The sequence below is a fragment of the Diabrotica virgifera genome, chromosome 1, assembly GCF_917563875.1.
Source record: "Diabrotica virgifera virgifera chromosome 1, PGI_DIABVI_V3a".
Classification (NCBI taxonomy): domain Eukaryota; kingdom Metazoa; phylum Arthropoda; class Insecta; order Coleoptera; family Chrysomelidae; genus Diabrotica; species Diabrotica virgifera.
Window position 1 is genome coordinate 142395551 of NC_065443.1, and position 19901 is coordinate 142415451.

The window sequence follows — 19901 nt, forward strand, 5'->3', positions numbered from 1 at the left end:
TAAAAAATAGTCACCCTTGTTGCAAAATAGCAATAATTGCGAAGAAACGATACAAAAACAAGTATTCGCATTTTACGTTTTTAAACCATTTATGCTACACTTAGGAACTTCATATTTCACTCAGAAAAAGTTTATGATACACTAAAACAACACTTTAAATTCCATGAAGATCGGTTCAATAGATTTTGCAAAATAAATTGTGCAATCCAGCTTTCGCAAAAAAAATTCATTTTTTCAAAATGTTACAGGACTGAAAATAATGCAGATAGCAAGTTAAATTTTTTTTTGCTTATAGAAGTGTACTGTACCTTTCATTTCCAATTAGCAAAACTAAAATCGATTAAGGCTATGGGTACATAATTCGCAAATATTTAACGTGTATCCCTACTTTTTATGTCTTTACACGGCAAATTACGTGTAGTAAAATTCACACTGGTGTGGATATGTAAACATTACTAGAATGTCATTCTACTTGAAAATGTCATAATTAATTTAAAGAGATGGCTTTTGAATGTTCTTGGATAACTGTTATTTTTATAATTGCAAATTATTAATTCAGTTAATAAATGTGATAATTTTTTCACTAACTATGTTTTCAGTGATTGTAATAATTTATTTGTACAACAAAAACTAATAATCAATCGAGAAAAGAGGAAAAGTGTTAAAGTGATTTTTTAATAATATGTTGTTATTTTGGAACGCTTTCAATTTTGAACATCTCTAACAACAAAATACTTGGATCACAGGATATATCTGATGTATTCTCTGCTTGGATCTTCCACAAATAATACACAATAAATAACTTTTTATTAAGTTCACGTCTTAAATCAATTATTTATCAAATACACTATATATCAATAATATTTAATCAATTTCTCAAAATATTCCCGATGCAATGTCAAATATTTAAAATTGTCACTGATTGTCAGTTTCTGACTGACAATATATGCTGACAATATTATATTCGGTTGAGTGCGTTGTAAGACAAAGACAGATTTGGAAAATATTACCACGGCATTGTGTTCATTTTTTTCAAATCCTGAAAAAACCAATAAATATTTTTGAAAAATTTAAACGCAGAATGAAAGACTAAATTATTACCGAGGGCCGAAAGTCCCTTAGAATAAATAAAAAGTTTATTTTGAATGAGATATTTGAAATTAAAAATCACACTAAATTTTCTCTTAGTTTTTTCACCCCTGTAACTTATTAAAATAAACATTATAGAAGTTCTCAGGGACTTTCGACCCTCGCTAATAACGTAATCTTTCATTCTGCGTTTAAATTTTTCAAAAATACTTATTAGTTTTCTCAGGATTTGAAAAAAATGAATCCCCATTTGAATAGCATTGCAGCCGAAAATACGTACCGATCCTCTTAAATACTACGGCGCCAGGAATTTTTTTAAATAAACATTAATTATTGGTGCTACGCGCAGGACAGCGGATAGTTTACTCTGATTGGGCATTCCAATGACCTTTTATAATGATTGATACATTTTAATTTTTATTACATTTTGATATAAATTAATAAATTTGTTTATTGCAAAATAAAAACACATACTCTATCCTTTGAAATAACACTTTTTTTAGCAAAAAATTTCTTTGTTCATATATTTTAACTTAGAGAATAAAAGTTTATTTTTAAACATATGCAATTGTTTAAACAATATTTCACAAACAATAATAAAATTAGTTTGATTTTTGTGGAATTAAAATATTAAAATACAGCAAAATATAGAGTAAGAAAATAATATATTAGATAAAGATTAGAAGAAATTTTGGTGGAAATCAACTTGTGTGAATCGAACACCGCTGTCCTGCGCGTAGCACCAAAAATGAATGGTCATTTAAAAAATTTCCTGACGCTGTGGTAATTAATCGATTTTAATTTTGCAAATTGCAAATGAAAGGTACATTATTATAAATAACTTCTACAGTATGTCCCTGTAAGTTGTATCCATATGGAAAACTTTTTTATTATTAATTTTACGAAAAAAAGTTATTCTTCATAAAAATCTCTGCTTGGTCCAAAACCTAAAATTTAACCATCACATATCAAATTTTTTGAATATTATACGAGGTATGTCAAAAAGTTTGAATTTCACTCAAGAGTAAAGTAGCATTATTTTTCACAATATTGAAAATTGCTATTATGAAAAGTTGTTTGGAATTAAAAACTATATTCTAGTATGCAATTATATCCTTCTAATTGAATTTTTTTTTGAATAATTTTGGATAACTAACATTATTTTCAGTTATTTTAATTCAGATAACTCTTTTATTATTAATTTTACGAAAAAAAGTGATTCTTAATAAAAAGTTCTGCCTGGTCTAAAACCTTAAATACAACCATCTTATGTTAAATTTTATCAATTTTATACGAGGTATGTCAAAAAATATGAATTTCGCTCAAGAGTAAAATACGTTTATTTTTCATAATAGCAAAAATTGTTATTATGAAAAGTTATTTAGAATTAAAACTATGTTTCATTATGTAATTACATCCTTTTAATTGAAATATTCTGAACTATAAAGGTACTTTACTTTTGATCTAAATTTATCTTTTTTGACATACCTCGTATAAAATTGATAAAACTTCATATAAGATAGTTGTATTTTAGGTTTTAGACTATCCAGAACTTTTTATTAAGAATCACTTTTTTTCGTAAAATTAATAATAAAAGAGTTATCAAAATTGAAATAACTGAAAATAATGTTAGTTATCCATAATTTTTCAAAAAAAAAAATTTTCAATTAGAAGGATGTAATTGCATATTAGAATATAGTTTTTAATTCCAAACAACTTTTCATAATAGCAATTTTCAATATTGTGAAAAATGAAGCTACTTTACTCTTGAGTGAAATTCAAACTTTTTGACATACCTCGTATAATATTCAAAAAAATTGATATTTGATGGTTAAATCTTAGGTTTTGGACCATGCAGAGCTTTTTATAAAGAATAACTTTTTTCGTAAAATTAATAATAAAAAAGTTTTCCATATGGATACAACTTACAGGGACATACTGTGTGTGTGTGTGTGTGTTTAGATTTATGACCTTGGTTTGAACCAATTGGCCAGCTCAAATTTTTTTTTTTTTTTATTTTCATAGACACAATTTCCTAATTTTAACTGATATACATTATATTTTAATAATCACAAACATATATTACATACATTACATTAAAAATACATACTAATAAAACACTATTACTAAATACTTATACTAAACCACTAATTGATATTAATTTTTTTTTCTTTTTTTTTTTTTTCTTTCGCGCTAAGACCTAAACCCGATTCATCCTCGCGGAGGTTTAGGCCTTCTTTGTGATTTTTTTGTTTTTTTTTTGTTTTTTTTTTTTGTTTTTTTTTTGTTTCTTTTTGTATTTTTTTTATTTTGTTTTTTTTTATTGTTTTTTAATATTTATTTATTTTTTTTTATTATTTTTTTTTCTTTTTTTTTATATTTATATTTTTTTTAATTTTTTTTTATATATATATATTTTTTTTAAATATCAATTTTCATATTTTTTAAGTGGTTATAAACAATTTTATACAAATTTATATTTCGTGTACATAAAATGGAATTTAAATTGGTGGGGAGAGTAACTCCTACTGTTTGTAGATTCTTATATAACTGTTGATTCAGCATCTGGAAGTTTGCGCAATCGAAAATCACATGCTCTAAAGTACCCAACTCCCCGCATGTGCAGTTTTGAGAAGTGGCCAACCCTAGTTTATTTTTGTGAACTGGATATAAACCATGTTTGTTCCTTGCTCTATTTAAGGTTTTAATGAAGTGCCGATTTGTAATGTATAATCATAAAAATTCAACTTGTTATCTGCTTTATTTTCAGTCCTGCAACATTTTAAAAAAATGAATTTTTTTTGCGAAAGCTTGATTGCAAAATTTATTTTGCAAAATCTATTAAACCGATCTTAATGAAATTGACAGTTTTGTTTTACTGTATCATATAGTTTTTCTGGGTAAAATATGAAGGTCTTAAGTGTAGCATAAATGGTTGAAAAACGTAAAATGCGAATACTTGTTTTTGTATGTTTTTTTGCAATTATTGCTATTTTGCAAAAAGGGTGACTAGTTTTTAAATTTTTAACCAACTCTATATTATAGCAAATTTAATTACGCAACTTTTATGTCAGTAGAACTTTTCTCAGAAATGAATAGTTTTAAAGTTATAATCAAAAAACCAATAAAAAAATCGAATTTTTCCTTCATATTTTGACATTTTGATTATTTAAACAATGTTCCGGACCATTTTGAGTGGGAGGATAACTCAAATATTATTATTTGAGTTATTTTCTAGCAATTTCTGAAAAAAAATTTGAGTCACCTCTCAACGTCCATCTCAAAACAGATGCGCCTTGGACTATAATGAAGTATGAAAACAAAATTATCAGAGAATACCAGGGAGGGTTTAGACCAAGAACAACAACCACTGATCAAATCAGTAGGTATGTTAAAAATTAATTAAAAATAATAGCTATGAATAAAACTTATGATTACATGTTACTTAAAAATTATTTTAAACAGGCATACGACTCCATAAACGGAAAGATGATATATGAGACCATGAGAACATTAAAAATACCAGAAAAGATTCTAAGGCTTGTGACAATTATGCTTAGAAAGACAAGAAAAATACCAGAAAAGTTTCTAAGGCTTATGACAATGATGCTTAGGAACACAAGAAATAGGACAATAATGGTAGAAAGCTTTTCAAGGTACCTACTTCATAGTGAATAGTGATTTAAAACAAGGAAATCAGCAACCCAATATTTGATCAAATCGAAAGAAGATCCAATATGAGCGCAAACAGGAGTACGTTCAATATCGAAGAACAGTGCATAGCATACGCGGATGACGTGTGATATCTTCTAGTAAGAACGAGAAAACAACAAAAGTTTTCCAGAAATTTGCAGAAGAAGCAAAAAGATACACTTTCAGCTTCTTTAAAAAAATGACGGTCAGGTAGATACTTAAAAGAATAATTACTTAAGCTGCAAACTAAATACCGATTGGTATTTATCTTCAGAGATTATTTTGGTATTTTACAAGCAAGAATAGCTTTTTTTAAGTACAAGATAATTCTTTGTAGGTACGATATAAATCTGGATCTGGACATCAGGATACTAAAGTGTTATGTACTTTCCGGTTGCTTTACACAAACATGCAAACAAAATAATGGGGCACAACAAATACTATGCTCAAGGAACTCATCACAAACAAAAAGTGTTAATTAAAGGAGTGTTAAATAAGTGTTAATTAAAAGAGAAAGTGATAAATAAATCGTAAAAATAAAAGTTAATAAAATCAAAAATTTATCTTAGTTTGCGCTTGTGATGAGAAAATGTTATGAACAAAGAACCGAACCTTTTTTTCAAATAGCTGTGAATAAGATAGGTAGTCGTCAATACGTTAACTAACGTCAGCTAATATACAGGGTAGGCCAAAGAAAAGAATCCACCTCGTTATTTTTCAGTACTTAATAGATTTTAAGGAAATGCTGAGACAGGTCGATTTTTATTTTCATATTGCAACTTTTTTGCATATATTTCATACTAGTGACGTCATCCATCAGAGCGTGATGACGTAATCGATGATTTTTTTAAATGGGAATAGGGGTCGTGTGAGAGCTCATTTTAAAGAGTGTTCAATTCTCTATTTAGTAATATAAACATTATTATCATTATTTATTCAGGGTGACCAAAAGAATATTTTTTGGATTAAATTAATTGATGCAAAATGAAGAATGTACATATGTAATTTATTTAACTCAAAACACATTGTACGGCTGTTAGAAAATAGAAAAAATGTTTATTTCACAAATAAACATTTCTTTCGCATAAATTAAATCATAGACACACTTCCATCTCCCTCTTGACACTTTGAGCATTTAATTTAAGCGAAAAGCAATGTTTATTTGCCAAATAAACACTTTTTTTCTATGTAATGACAATATAATGAATTTTGAGTTAAATAAATTACATACATTCTTCTTTTTGCGTCAATTAATTTGATTCAAAAATTATTTTTTTGGCCACCCTTTATAAATAATAATATTATTGTTTATATTACTGAATATACAATTGAACACCCTTTCAAATGAGCTACCACAGGACTCCTATTCCCATTTAAAAAATAATCGATTACGTTATTACGCCCAGATGGATGACGTCACTAGTATAAAATATGCTTTTTATGCGTTTCTTACCAAAAAACCTAACTCCAAATTCCGACTTTTATTTACATGTGGATGGCAAATCAGTAGAAAGTTGTACTACAACGAAATTTTTGGGGGTAACCCTAGATCATAAACTTACCTGGGAAACTCACGTGAATCATGTATCAGCAAAGTTAAGTACATGTAGCTATATAATGCGTAATTTAAGAGAAACTGTCTCATTTGATATATTGCGGATGATTTACTTTAGTTTAGTCCAGTCTGTACTTCAGTATGGCTTAATATTTTGGGGTTGCTCATCTCATTTTGAACGGGCATTTATAGCTCAAAAGAAAGTTTTAAGAAGTATGTATGGCGTTCCATTTTCGGATAGTTGCAAGCCACTATTTAAGAAGTCTAATATTTTAACACTACCTAGCCTTTTAATTTTCCAATTAATATTGCACATTGAGGAAAACAAGCTTAAGTTTGACAGAAATGAGGACATTCACTCACATGATACTAGAGGTAAATCAAATTTTCGACAACCTTTCTCTAGATTAGGTGTATCCCAACATGCACCTGAATATATTGGAATAAAATGTTACAATAAAATAGTCAATATATTAAATCTCAGTAATTCTTCACATAAAGGTTTTCGCCAAACTGTGTATTCATTTTTAATGGACAACACATTCTATAGTATTGATGGATTTTTAAATTTTTAACATTTTTGCAACAACAGTTCTAAAATTTTTATTTGTAACTTTTATTTCTTATTTATTTTATTGTAATCACTGTTTTATTTTAATCATATGTATTTTTACTATATATTGTACTAAAACTTTGACTAGTCCAATAAGATTTATATACATTTTTTTGTAAGAATTGTGTAAACTTTGTGGATGAATAAATTCTATTCTATTCTATATATCAAAAAATTGTAATTTAAAAATAAAAATCAATCTGATTCGGCATTTCCTTAAAATCTAATAACTACTGCCAAATATCGAGGTGGACTCTTTTTTTTTGGCCCACCCTGTATATGCTGATATAGTACCCCACGAAGAACAGCCAATCTGGTAGTTAGATTCAAACTAAGTCAAATTCGGAAGAGAAATATTAGATAATTTTCCTATTGCATAGTTTCTAAATTTTAGAGATATAACCCATACTTTAGGATTCTACGTATAATCATATTTATCAATAAAAAAAAATTAATAAATTGTAATACTTACGTATTTAGTCATCTTCTCTCTCAAAAACTCCACAAGATGACATTTGCCGATTTGATCTAGATCTAAATTTAGCGAAAAATGGTATTTTTTAATCAGGTGGTTAACAAATGCTTTGTCATCTCCAATGAATTGTTCTTTTTCAAATACTATAACTGGTTTTTTCAAAGCCCAAATTCCGTTACCAAAAGTACGTTGCATCTAAACAGACATAAAACATAACATTATGTATAATTTGTACTTTCTATGGTTATAAAGCTATTTTCTGTTGGCATTAAGAGGCAACATCAGAGCGCTGAAAACGCGTTTCAATCAGAGCGAATTTGAATATTTGCCGCCCTCCCCCGTGCCATTTTTTACCAAAATTTGCCGCCCCCTGAATTCTGCCGCCCTGGGCTATAGCCCATTCAGCCCTGGTTCCAAGAGTGCAGCTTTAATTTTGAATATTTTGTCGAGACATTTGGCACACATACGTAATATAATGGCGGTACAGAGCCCAATTTGAGAAATATGATAGTATGTGAAGACTACTCTATAATTAAATAAACTGTTACAAAACGAGTCTGTACCGCCATTAAGAAGAACAAAAAATACACTTTCTTCAAATAAACTTTTTTATCCCATGCCTAAATTTTATGTCACATTGAAATTACTACAAATCGATTATCTATAACTAGGGGTCGCCAATTTCTTGAAAATTTCAAGATCTTGTCTTGATTTCAAGACAAGAAGTAATTTTAGATTTCAAGACAAGACAAGAAGTTTTATATCAATACCAAGATTTCTTGTCCAGAAAACAAGAAATCTTGACATATCTTGACTAATAATGAAAACTCTAAAACGTATTTATTTGTGAAAAAGATAACATTATTTGAACATAACATATCTAACATATTTTAATTTATTGAACAATTTTTTTTACTAAAACGATTTACAAAAATGCAAATTAAAAATAATAATTAATGATACTTACCTAATCCTGTTGAAAATAAAATTGCAAACTAGATTTTTATTTTAAATAACAAATTTAGCACATTTTTAAATCGGCATTGATAACCCAGCAAACAGGTTTGAGCCCAGTTACGTGATAATTACGTTAAATTTACGGCAAATTTCAACGAATACGTAACTCGGAGATTTATGACGGGAAAAAAACGTATTTCAGTGCCAAATCATTCACCAATATATTTTTGCTTCCTTTATACATGTTTGACATTAGAATAATATAAAATCATAATGACGAATATTGTACATGTTTTTTATCATAGGTGTGAATGTCGGTTACATCGCAAAGGTACGTTTATTTCACGTAATAATCACGAAACAGAAATAACTTCCTTTGGTTAAATTTTGAGAAATATTTTTGAAAACAAAATTTTACAACGGTGTTGGTTAAATACGTATCGCTTGAATTTTACTCCCTGTATTTTATGGACGTCGAAAAATTTGATGTATTCCACGTAAAGTAATGTAAATAATACCAATATTTAAACAAAAAGTTTATGATTTCGCTTTTAAAATCATTTAGCATAACTATTTCAATCCAACCTTGATTTGAAGCTATTTTTGTTATTTTTTTTTCTTTAAAAATATCACAGCTAAAATGATGTCGAGTCTAATTTTCAAATCGCGCGCGGTGATGACGTACTACCAAGCCTTTCTCCTCCTTTAAATACTATCACGTGACCACGATACGTGATTAACGTGATTAACACTTTAACATAGTTGGTTCGAAAACTAAATTAATCGATTTATCGAATAATAGATACGTTTCGATAGGATTATTTTTTTATATTATTCTGGTATTGAAATAGATTTTTAGTAAGACCAATTAAGTAATAGCAGAAGAAATTTAAAAACAAAAAGAAAATATGTAATACTAATTTAAAGTAAGTAGAATAGTTTAACTGTAATTTAAAAATAATCGATTTTTATAATCGATGAGCATAACCTCTAATATCAGCTTCTCACATTTCTCACAACAAAAAGTGAAAGTGAAACGTGAAGAGCTTTATTTCCCTCGTTTTATTTTAGGCGGGTTTATTTATATTTATAATAATGCCTTTCGTATTAACGTTTACCTCACTGCTCGAGGGTTGAAGTGTCGTGAAAAAACAAGAAAGTATCGTCAAAATAAAAAGTGACCTGTGTTGTGTTTTGTGTTGGCAAATTTTTTAATGCGTCTTTAGGTTGGTAGCATTTTTGGTTCATTATCTTGTATAATAATTATACAAGACAAATGTTTTAAAGTCTCTAAATTCTACTAAATAAATACATTGTTAATACTTTATAGGCTTGTTTTATTTATGTCATATGAGGATAATAATTACATGATTAGTAAGTTAATTAAGGTCGAATTATTTACGTGAACCGAGGACGTATCTTTCACGTGAATACTAATATATACATTCCCTAAAAGATATGTTAATCAACTCGTATTTGCAACGTGAATTTCCCGAAACATTTTATTGGTATTTAAGGTGAATAACACGTCTATTGAAGACGAGTTATTCACGTAATTTAAAGACGTATTTTCAATGTGACATTCCAACCAAATTTTCACGTGAAATTCACGTAAGCAATTTACGTATTTTGGTGACAAATGTACCAGAAATTCACGTAATTAACACGTCGGTCTGTTTGCTGGGAAGCCATGAATTAAGGCAGATAATACTTCTCATGGAGTCAACGCCTAGCAAATTTCTTGGCTTTGTTATTGTTAAAGCTGCTCTTGAAAATAGCATTTCCGCAGGTACAGATGTTGCTGGCGTTCCGAAAAAATCCTTGGCCATTTTCGATAATGACGGGTAGATATTTTCGTGTCTTCTCCACCAATTAAGTCTATTCTCAGACCAGTATATTCTGACCTAGGATCATTTAGGTATGTATTTTTCAATTTCATACTTCCAAGATTGTAAGTTATCATTGTCAGCGTTCTTAAATAGGTAAGTAATATCTAAATCAAATTCGTTATCTTATTTTTTCAGACTAAGTGCTGGCTCTGGTATTGGATTCTGTAGATCATTTTGGGATTTATTAAAATAGTAAGCTTTAAATATTTATTGTATAAAGTAGATTGTAGAAGTTTTCTCTAATAGGTCCGGATCCCGCGTATGAAAAAAAAGTTGATTAATAGCAAGCTGAAAATTTGGTAATAGCTTAAGGATGTCGAATAAACTTTGATATGTGTGAACACTGGAACAGGGGCAGTTTTAATTGTGGAACAGGTTAAAAATTTGGAACGGTCACAGCACGAAAACGGCACATTTATTTTGTCCGACAGAACAGACTTAAACTCTTCGAACATAGATTAAACTCTCATGCAAAAATCAGACTGCTATTTATCACCAAATGGGCGTTTTAATGAGTGGAACATGTAGAATATGTCAAATGACAGAAATTATGACAGGTAATAAATAGCAGTCTGATTTTTTCATGAGAGTTTAATCTTTGTTCGGAGAGTTTAAGTCTGTTCTGTCGGACAAAATAAATTTGCCGTTTTCGTGCTGTGACCGTTCCAAATTTTTAACCTGTTCCACAATTAAAACTGCCCCTGTTTCAGTGTTCCCATATATCAAAGTTTATTCGACTAGACACCCTTAAGCTATTAACAAATTTTCAGCTTGCAATCAACTTTTTTTTCATACGCGGGATCAAGACCTATAAGACGAAGAGGAAAATGACTCTCCTTTATGCCGAGGATCCAAAATAAGAACTATACAGTATATCCAATTAGTTTTGTTATAGTGTTTCAGTATTTTATCTCTCGCAGCTTGAATGAAGTAAATTAATTACTCGTCGGTAGTGTCTCTATCAATTTAATTATCAAGTTAATGAGCCCAATATTTCCAGATTCTCTAAAAGTAAGTTTACTCCAATTACCACCAATGGGAGTGTGCAATAGTTTTCCCCTTCAAGCCTTCGAGTATTGAAGAAAGTGTTTTAAAGCTTCTCAGATACTGACAAAATTTACTGAGCAGAACCCATTCTTTATCTAATATGTTGCATTTATTTATATTTTCGATCGGGACTCTCCCGTGGCCGTGTTAGCACGCAACACAATAAAAAGGTCGCCGGGGAATCACCGGAGCGGGTAATCAAGAAATTTTAAGATGTTGAAATTTCTTGAGTCAAGACAAGATATAAAATGTCAAGAAAACGTCAAGACAAGATTTTTTAAAATTTCTTGATTTTTTCTCAAGACAAGACAAGAAGTTATTGTCAAGACAAGAATTCTTGTCTTGTCGACCCCTATCTGTAACAAGAAATCAAACTTGGCTGACTTGGTAACATTTATCGCACCTATGAGTAATTATTGTTATCACAATACTGTGCCATCATGTACTGCTGACGCGTTGCTGTCGCATTGTTGAAAGTTCTCATAACTTTCGTAAAAAAATATTGATGACTCGTTGATGTAGCCTTTTAAGTAGTTTTTAAATAATATATTTTGTGAATTAACCACAAAGTTCGAATTCTATATTTGACCTTTCGACTTCTAGCTCAAAAATTATTCTCAAACTACAAATTTTTGAAATATTAAATGTCAGTGTAGTAAAGTATCTTGTGGTATTTGGTGTAAATTTGGAATCAGCATTTAGAACGAATAACCAAGAGAGCAGTAACTACGCTATTGGTAGCCAGAGGATTCATGAACAGGACATGATATATTAATAAGATGGTGGTAAAACCAAAAATTACATATGCATCAGTAGTATGGTGGCCAAAGGTGCAGCAAAAAAGTACAATGCTCAAAGTAAGCAAGATGCAAAGAGTTGCTTGCCTTGGAATGACAGAGGCTATGAGGGCACACCAACGGCAGCTATGGAGACGCCTTATTGGATCTCGCTCCTTTACACATAACTATAACTGAGAGGCGAGAATTGAGATATTATAGACTACGAAAAAATCTGACAAAAGAGAAAACATAATGGTAAAGATGGGGCAGATGGAACACTCTATTTAGACTACAGGGTTATACTTGGTACACAGATGGGTCTAAAACTGCAAAAGTGTCCTGTGCAGGAATATTCAGTCATCTTTTACAAGTGCCATTTTCGCGACGGAGCGTAGGTCATCAGTCATCATATTCGGACTGTAGAGACGGATGCTCTGAAAAGGTCATTTGATGCATATGTACATCCGTACCATTGTCTTAGGTTGCGCAGCCACGATATTCTGCGTCTCCATAAGCTTATTTTTCCTTGAATCTTTTCCCTGCATAATCAATTGGAGCAAGTTGTATCTCTCCCTACGTATAATATGTCCGAGATATTCTAATTTTCTTGTTTTGATGGTATTTAAGATTTCCATTTCTTTATTCATCCTTCTCAGAACCTCTCTCCCAGCAAACAGACCGACGTGTTAATTACGTGAATTTTGGGTACATTTGTCACCAATATACGTAAATTGCTTACGTGAATTTCAAGTGTAAATTTGGTTGGAATGTCACATTGAAAATACGTCTTTAAATTACGTGAATAACTCGTCTTCAATAGACGTGTTATTTACCTTAAATAGCAATAAAATATTTCGGGAAATTCACGTTGCAAATACGTGTTGATTAACGTATCTTTTAGGGAATGTATATATTAGTATTCACGTAAAAGATACGTCCTCGGTTCACGTAAATAATTCGACCTTAATTAACTTATGAATCACGTAATTATTATCCTCATATGATATAAATAAAACAAGCATAATATAAAGTATTAACAATGTATTTATTTAGTAGAATTTAGAGACTTTAAAACATTTGTCTTGTAAAATGATTATACAAGATAATGAACCAAAAATGGTACCGACCTAAAGACACATTAAAAAATTTGCCAACACAAACACAAAACACAACACAGGTCACTTTTTATTTCTAGGAGGACACTGTAACAAAAATAAGAAAACTTCTGTTGGAGTGAAAGTAAAAAGAAAGATATACTCCAACAGAAGTAAGGAAAAAAAAAGAAGAATCTAGGTAATAAAAATGAAGAGAGAGAGTATGGGGTGTGTGTAAAGAAAAGGATGAAATACTACTAAAGTGCAGTTGTACTGAAGAAAGGGGAATTAGAAGGGATAATAAGTAGACGTGGGAAGAGACAGAGGCAAACTGAATAGAGTTGGCTAGGTATAGATGCAAGAGAGCAACTTGACACTCAAGGATGGATACGGCTCGTTTGCATGCCTGTCGAAGAACAGTAGCTCTATGTAGATAGTAATAATGACTAAAATATGAAATAATAAAATAAGAATAATGTACTGAAGAGGAATGAAGATGAATAATTTCTAAAGACGAACAAGATAAATAAATCTAACAAATCATGGGCGCCATGAAAATGATCTTCGATCATTCTCCCAGGTATCTTATACTGCTGTCAGATATTAAATATATCAAACCTGTAATAATGAACATAAAGGAATAATAAAAATAAATGATATACAAAATAAATAAACATATTTATTAAAAATAACTACCAGATTTTTAACAATCTCTGAGTTAAGCAAGTTCATATTATGCTGTGACTCTAAAATGACATAAGTTATACAAGAAGATATATATATTTTAAAGATAACAACAATAATGTTATCTGTTACAAACTTAAATATAAGTACCTCTTACTAACATATAGGGTACAAAATTACATAAGTCTTCTACCAAATGGTTATAGTACGCCTGCTACGTACAACTAAAGGAAACCGACGAAGATGAAAATAATACAAATAAATAGGCCCAAGCCTCACTAAGAGAAAATACAATACTGAATAAAGCAAAATTAAATATACAAATGAATAAACGTTATAGAAGTGAAGTTAAGAAAAATACCGACAAAATGACCTAAATTAACCGAGCAAATGCAATGAAATAAAGTAACGACGAAGTAACCGAACAAACGAAATAAAGCGAATAAATACAATATTTGGGAAACAAGCAAGTAATGTTACAAAATAAATTTACCCGAATTACATAAACCAATATCAAAGCAATAATAAAGTATTAAAAACCTAATTTTCTCTAGGCTTATTCCTGTGCACAAGAAGTTACCGTAGATACAAAGTTTGGGAACCAAATAATCTAATATACAAATACATATGTCAAAAAAAACAGAGGTAACCTAAATCTGGAAAAAAAACATAGTGTATTTAACAGATAGTCTGAAATATAAAAAAAACCAATAGTTACTAAAACTCCTCACTAAATGTTCCCAAACGAGGTTGCGGTTGCATCCTAGAAAATGAGCATCACTATGATGCACCTCCATGCCCCCCCGTAGGCCCAGGTGGCAGGACGAAAAGGAGCTGGAATGTCCCCCAAAAAGCTTGTTCCCAAAACATACTCCCAGTTTGACTTGGCGGTAGCTGCAATAAGGTCAAGGTGGCTTCCCTAGGTAGTCAAGGTGGGTACGACATCACATGAGGGTTAGTTTTCTTTCAAATGGCTAAAAACATATACTTCGTTTGATTTCTCATATAAACCGGTAAACAAAAGTAAAGAGAAGAAGAAATAATCGAGGAAAACTTTTTAGAAGCAATAACATAAAAAAAACAACCATTAAAAATGGAACAAAAACTAATCTCAGGTAACCTTGAACTATTTTGAGTTTGAAAACATGAACAAATAATGGCATTGCATTTGAAATAGGAATATAAAATATGACTTATCTGAAATAACATGAGATTAAGATAGTAATAGCCATCTACATACATTTTATATACCTTAATGAAATGGTATTGAACCAGACAAAGATAGTTACATGACAATTTATAGATATATTGGACATGAAAATTTATAGATATATTGGATGTTCAATCGGTTTAAAACGTACAGAGAAATGGTAATTATTTCCAATATTAATTTGAGGACTTCAAAAATGTTTGGTTATGTAAAACCAAAAACCCCATTAATATAAAGATCGATATAAAGATAATATAAAGATCGAAATAATCTACATCCTTCACCTAAGGGACTGGCTAAGAACATTTAACAATGAACCAACTATTTCATATATTCAAGGTTAACTAAAAAACATTAGTAGAAAAAACGATTTACCGGTTAATTTTTTATTCCTCTTCCACTGATGGTACTCCCATCCTTACTCCAGGAAACCCGTACTCCAGGAAACAAGTGGTGGTAACTTTTTACTATACTTCCAAACTTAGTTGAAATAAAAATTAATTTCGAAGAAATTAACCGCCATTTACGGTACTAACCACCAACACCAACCTGTCAACCTCGCAGCCACCGGCCAAGTGCCTCTCATTCCTCCCACAGTCAGCGAGGAAAACGTCAAACTCTCACGGAACACGAATTAAACGACAAGGAACGGTTCAACAACTATGTTCCGTACAGTGTGACGTCACATGAGAAGTCCTTTACGATAAATTAAAGAATTTAAATGGGAGGTCAAGAGAAAATAATTATTTTTTTTAAAAATAATTACAGCGCTAAAAATGATAATATAACGGGTGGACCGTTACAATCCCCTCCTACTCGGGAAAAAAAAATTTTTTAACCAAAAAATTTTTTTTTTTTTTTTTTTAAACTTCAAAATATTAACAACTAAATTTACAATAGTCTAACAATCCACGTTGATTCGCAAGATTACTTCTAAATATAAACTAATGGTCAAGGAAAAATAAATCAATACATGACTCAAACTCATACTAAAATGTTACTATGTTACTCTCTGCTACCAAATATTAACATATATTGCTCAAAAGTCAAAACAAAACTAAATATTGTACTTAAGTTCATAATAATAACTGAGTGTCGAATTGGGCACTAAAACCAAAATTGAACTATCCATGGACATCAGATTTATAAAGGGTATATCCAAGAACGGAACAACCAGGAAAAGGTGTGAGCCAATTCGAACCATATCAAAAGTAAATGTACCAAAGTGAATAAAAAAATCAGTAACTAAAATAGGTAAAGAATTGAACACTTTATCCACAACTGAACTAACAATGGACACCAGATTCATAATAGTATATCCAGAGAAGAACAATCAGGAAGATTTATGGAACAATTCTCACTAATGTCAAATAATACCAATAATAAACATACCAAAGGAATCCAAAACTCAATAACCAAAATAAATGTGGAATCGGACACTTAATCCAAAGTCGAACTATCAGTGGACACCAGATTCATAAAAGGCATATCCAAAGAAGAACGACCAGGCAAATTTATGGACCAATTCACACCAATACTAAACCACATAACAGATCAGGTCTACGTACACCCACATCCGGTAATACGAACCTATCCAACTAAATACACAAAATAAATGAAGAATCGGACACTTATCCAGAATCGGACTATCAATGGACACCAGATTTATATAGGAGTATATCCAAAGAAGAACGATCAGGCAAATTTATGGACCAATTCTTACTAATACTAAATAAACTAAATTATTGGATCCAATGGTAACTAATACTGAACAAAATAAATAAATTAGGTCTACATACACCCTCATCCGGTAATATGAACCTATCCAAACTAAGTAATCAAAATAAGTCACAAAAAAAAATTACCAACAGACTAAGTAACAGATATGTAACCAAACTAAATCACAAGTAAGATAAATACCTAAGGTATATTGACTAAAATATAGAAACTACCTGAACTTAATTTGTGCTGGTATTCGCGAACTATAGCATGTTGCTACAACAGATGTATGAGAATAGCCAGACACAGATAAAGTACTAATAATGTAAGAATAAGTAAGAAAGGAAAAAAGAATAAATGGTGAACTTACCAATTCTATGGCACCATGATAAGTGATAGGAAAAAAAATTGACGAGAACGAGCACAATTTTAAATAAAACTGCAAATTCATGCGTTCTCACATACGTGGAATTATTCAGGAAATATTCCAGAATCTGAATAGCAACTAATGCCTAAGGAAAGAAGTGGGAATATACTCTGATGAACAACTCATTTGTCTAAACACTCCAAATACTGACTTAACAAACCTACTGCGTATAGGGATGGCCTAAGCATTGATTTATAAACAAGTGCGCAAGATATTTATCCATGTTTACTCATCAACTCAAAGTACAAACATACTATGAAGCAAAAGGCCTAATATGAACTAAATACTTCCCTATTAAATTGTAAAAAAAACTGAAATAAGTAAACTGATTACAGAAAAATGTTTAGGAAATGTAATGATGAAAAGACATCTGCCTACTCTGCCATGAGGACATAGATTACGAAACCGGACAGCAGTGATCAGTTGCTGAATTTCGAACCCACGTATTCACCAACTTTGAGCATCAACAGACTAAGTAGTTTCTAAGAAGAAATATGAAAGACTCAAGAATTCATACATACTTACATCAAAATTCCAAACTAATTCCAGAATCATACTGTGTAGGATAGAAGGATATAAATTATTATAAAGTGTTTAAGATATTGGAGACAAATAATGTTAATAGAGTAACCCAATAACAAATTAAAAACCACATCTTTCCAATATGGCAAATTCAATAATAAGATATAAATATGATCAAAAAAAAAATTAGTAAGTAATCAAATATTCCAAATAATATAACACATAACCTGAGATAAGTAGTGCATAACATACAGTTCCATAATAATATCCATATTAAACAAGAGTACCTACTTGTATGAGCTTACCTGTCCAAATAAGTATATAAATATATAATAATTCAACAACCCTTCTAACTTAAGGGGTTAGGTGTGCAAAAACTAAACAAAAATACAAGTGAAGTTCTGATTAATTGTATAATCCTACTGACAGGATCAGCAATTAATAATATTGACTCATACTAATAATTAAAATGCATCATGTATAATACCAAAAAAAAAATAAACTCATACATAAAGTACTACATAATATTTAAACCAATAAGTAATAAATTCATAAATAAAGTCATCAACAACAAAGCCAAAGATGAAATCAAGCAATGTATGTAGGTACCTGCATTATCAGGTGGAAAAAAAAATTAGACTAAAATTTCTAACCATACTAAAGATTGAGTTAAGCTAAAGACAAACAGAAGAAGAGATTAGCTTGAACAACACTGTTAAGGTAATCTTCTTCTGAAGATTGTTCTATAACTTAATAGAAAAGTAGTATCAATGTTTCCTAACTAATAAAGAATTTATATTTGAATCTCAACCTAAAGTATCTGATTCATATAAGCATTATATTATGGTACCCACACTGATATAATATTATTACCAAAATTTAACAAAACTGGAATATGAGATGGATAGTGGAACTACTTAACTATACAATTTATCATTGTAATGTTTAACACTACCAATTAAAGAAAAATAATTTGGATGACCATCTGTAATCATCCGAACCATGCGAATTCAACGTATCATGTATAGAAGCTAATGTTCTGGACTGATATTGCTTTGTGGTGTGTGCCTGTCTTACCAAACAATCCAAATATCAAAAATAACAAATATAAAATATAATCTAAAGTTTGTAAGACAAAGATACATATGGAGAAAATATTAGCGACACACCAACAAATCAAAATGCCAGCAAAATATATAAATAATCAAATCAATAAAGTAAATAAAATACCTAAATACTGAAAATAATTTCTAGTTAGGTGTAAAATATAACCACACTAGAAAAAAATGTATGCATATATTCAACGATTAATTGTACGCGCAAACGTACTACCATTGGTAGAAGGAATAAAAATTTAACTAATAGAACATAATGTCAGTTATGTATACTCAATCTAAATACATAAATAAGTTTCCAATAAAAATACAAAATCCAAACTAAGATATGAGCTGTACCACTAAAGCTAAAGATGAGGTATCAAAAATAAACTAACCAAAACCAAAAGAAGCAGTATAAGTCTACCTGTTTATTATTAATAAAAATTAAAGACAAAAATAAATCAGAAATAACATATATACAAAGATATCAAAAAGTTAATAAAACAGAAAATTCCAATAAAAGAAAATTGAACTAAAAGAACTACTGTCTTAGAACCATAAAACGGTTGGCACCACGCATTGGGCAGCCAGTGTAACAAAAAGAAGAAAACTTCTGTTGGAGTGAAAGTAAAAAGAAAGATATCGGTACTCCAACAGAAGTAAGGAAAAAAAAAACTAAGGTAACTAAGTAGTTGTGGCTGAAAAGAAGAGAATGTGGGATGTGTAAAGAAAAGGATGAAGTGGCTTCTACGTTGAGAAGCCGCAATAGGAAAAAATACTACTTTGCAGTAGTACTGAAAAAAGGGGAATTAGAAGGGATAATAAGTAGACGTGGGAAGAGACAGAGGCAAACTGAATAGAGTTGGCTAGGTATAGATGCAAGAGAGCAACTTGACACTCAAGGATGGATACGGCTCGTTTGCATGCCTGTCGAAGAACAGTAGCTCTATGTAGATAGTAATAATGACTAAAATATGAAATAATAAAATAAGAATAATGTACTGAAGAGGAATGAAGATGAATAATTTCTAAAGACGAACAAGATAAATAA

At 30.1% G+C, this 19901-nt stretch overlaps 1 protein-coding gene across 1 annotated transcript in view; it reads right to left on the reverse strand.

Moving 5' to 3' along the window:
• The window catches only part of LOC114326373 (probable inactive peptidyl-prolyl cis-trans isomerase-like 6), a 63910-nt gene that overhangs the window by 30098 nt on the left and 13911 nt on the right, over window positions 1–19901 (reverse strand). The window contains exon 2 of the mRNA XM_050641630.1: window positions 7423–7620. Within this exon, the coding sequence (XP_050497587.1) occupies window positions 7423–7620 (198 nt within the window). The remainder of the gene's footprint in view (window positions 1–7422; window positions 7621–19901) is intronic.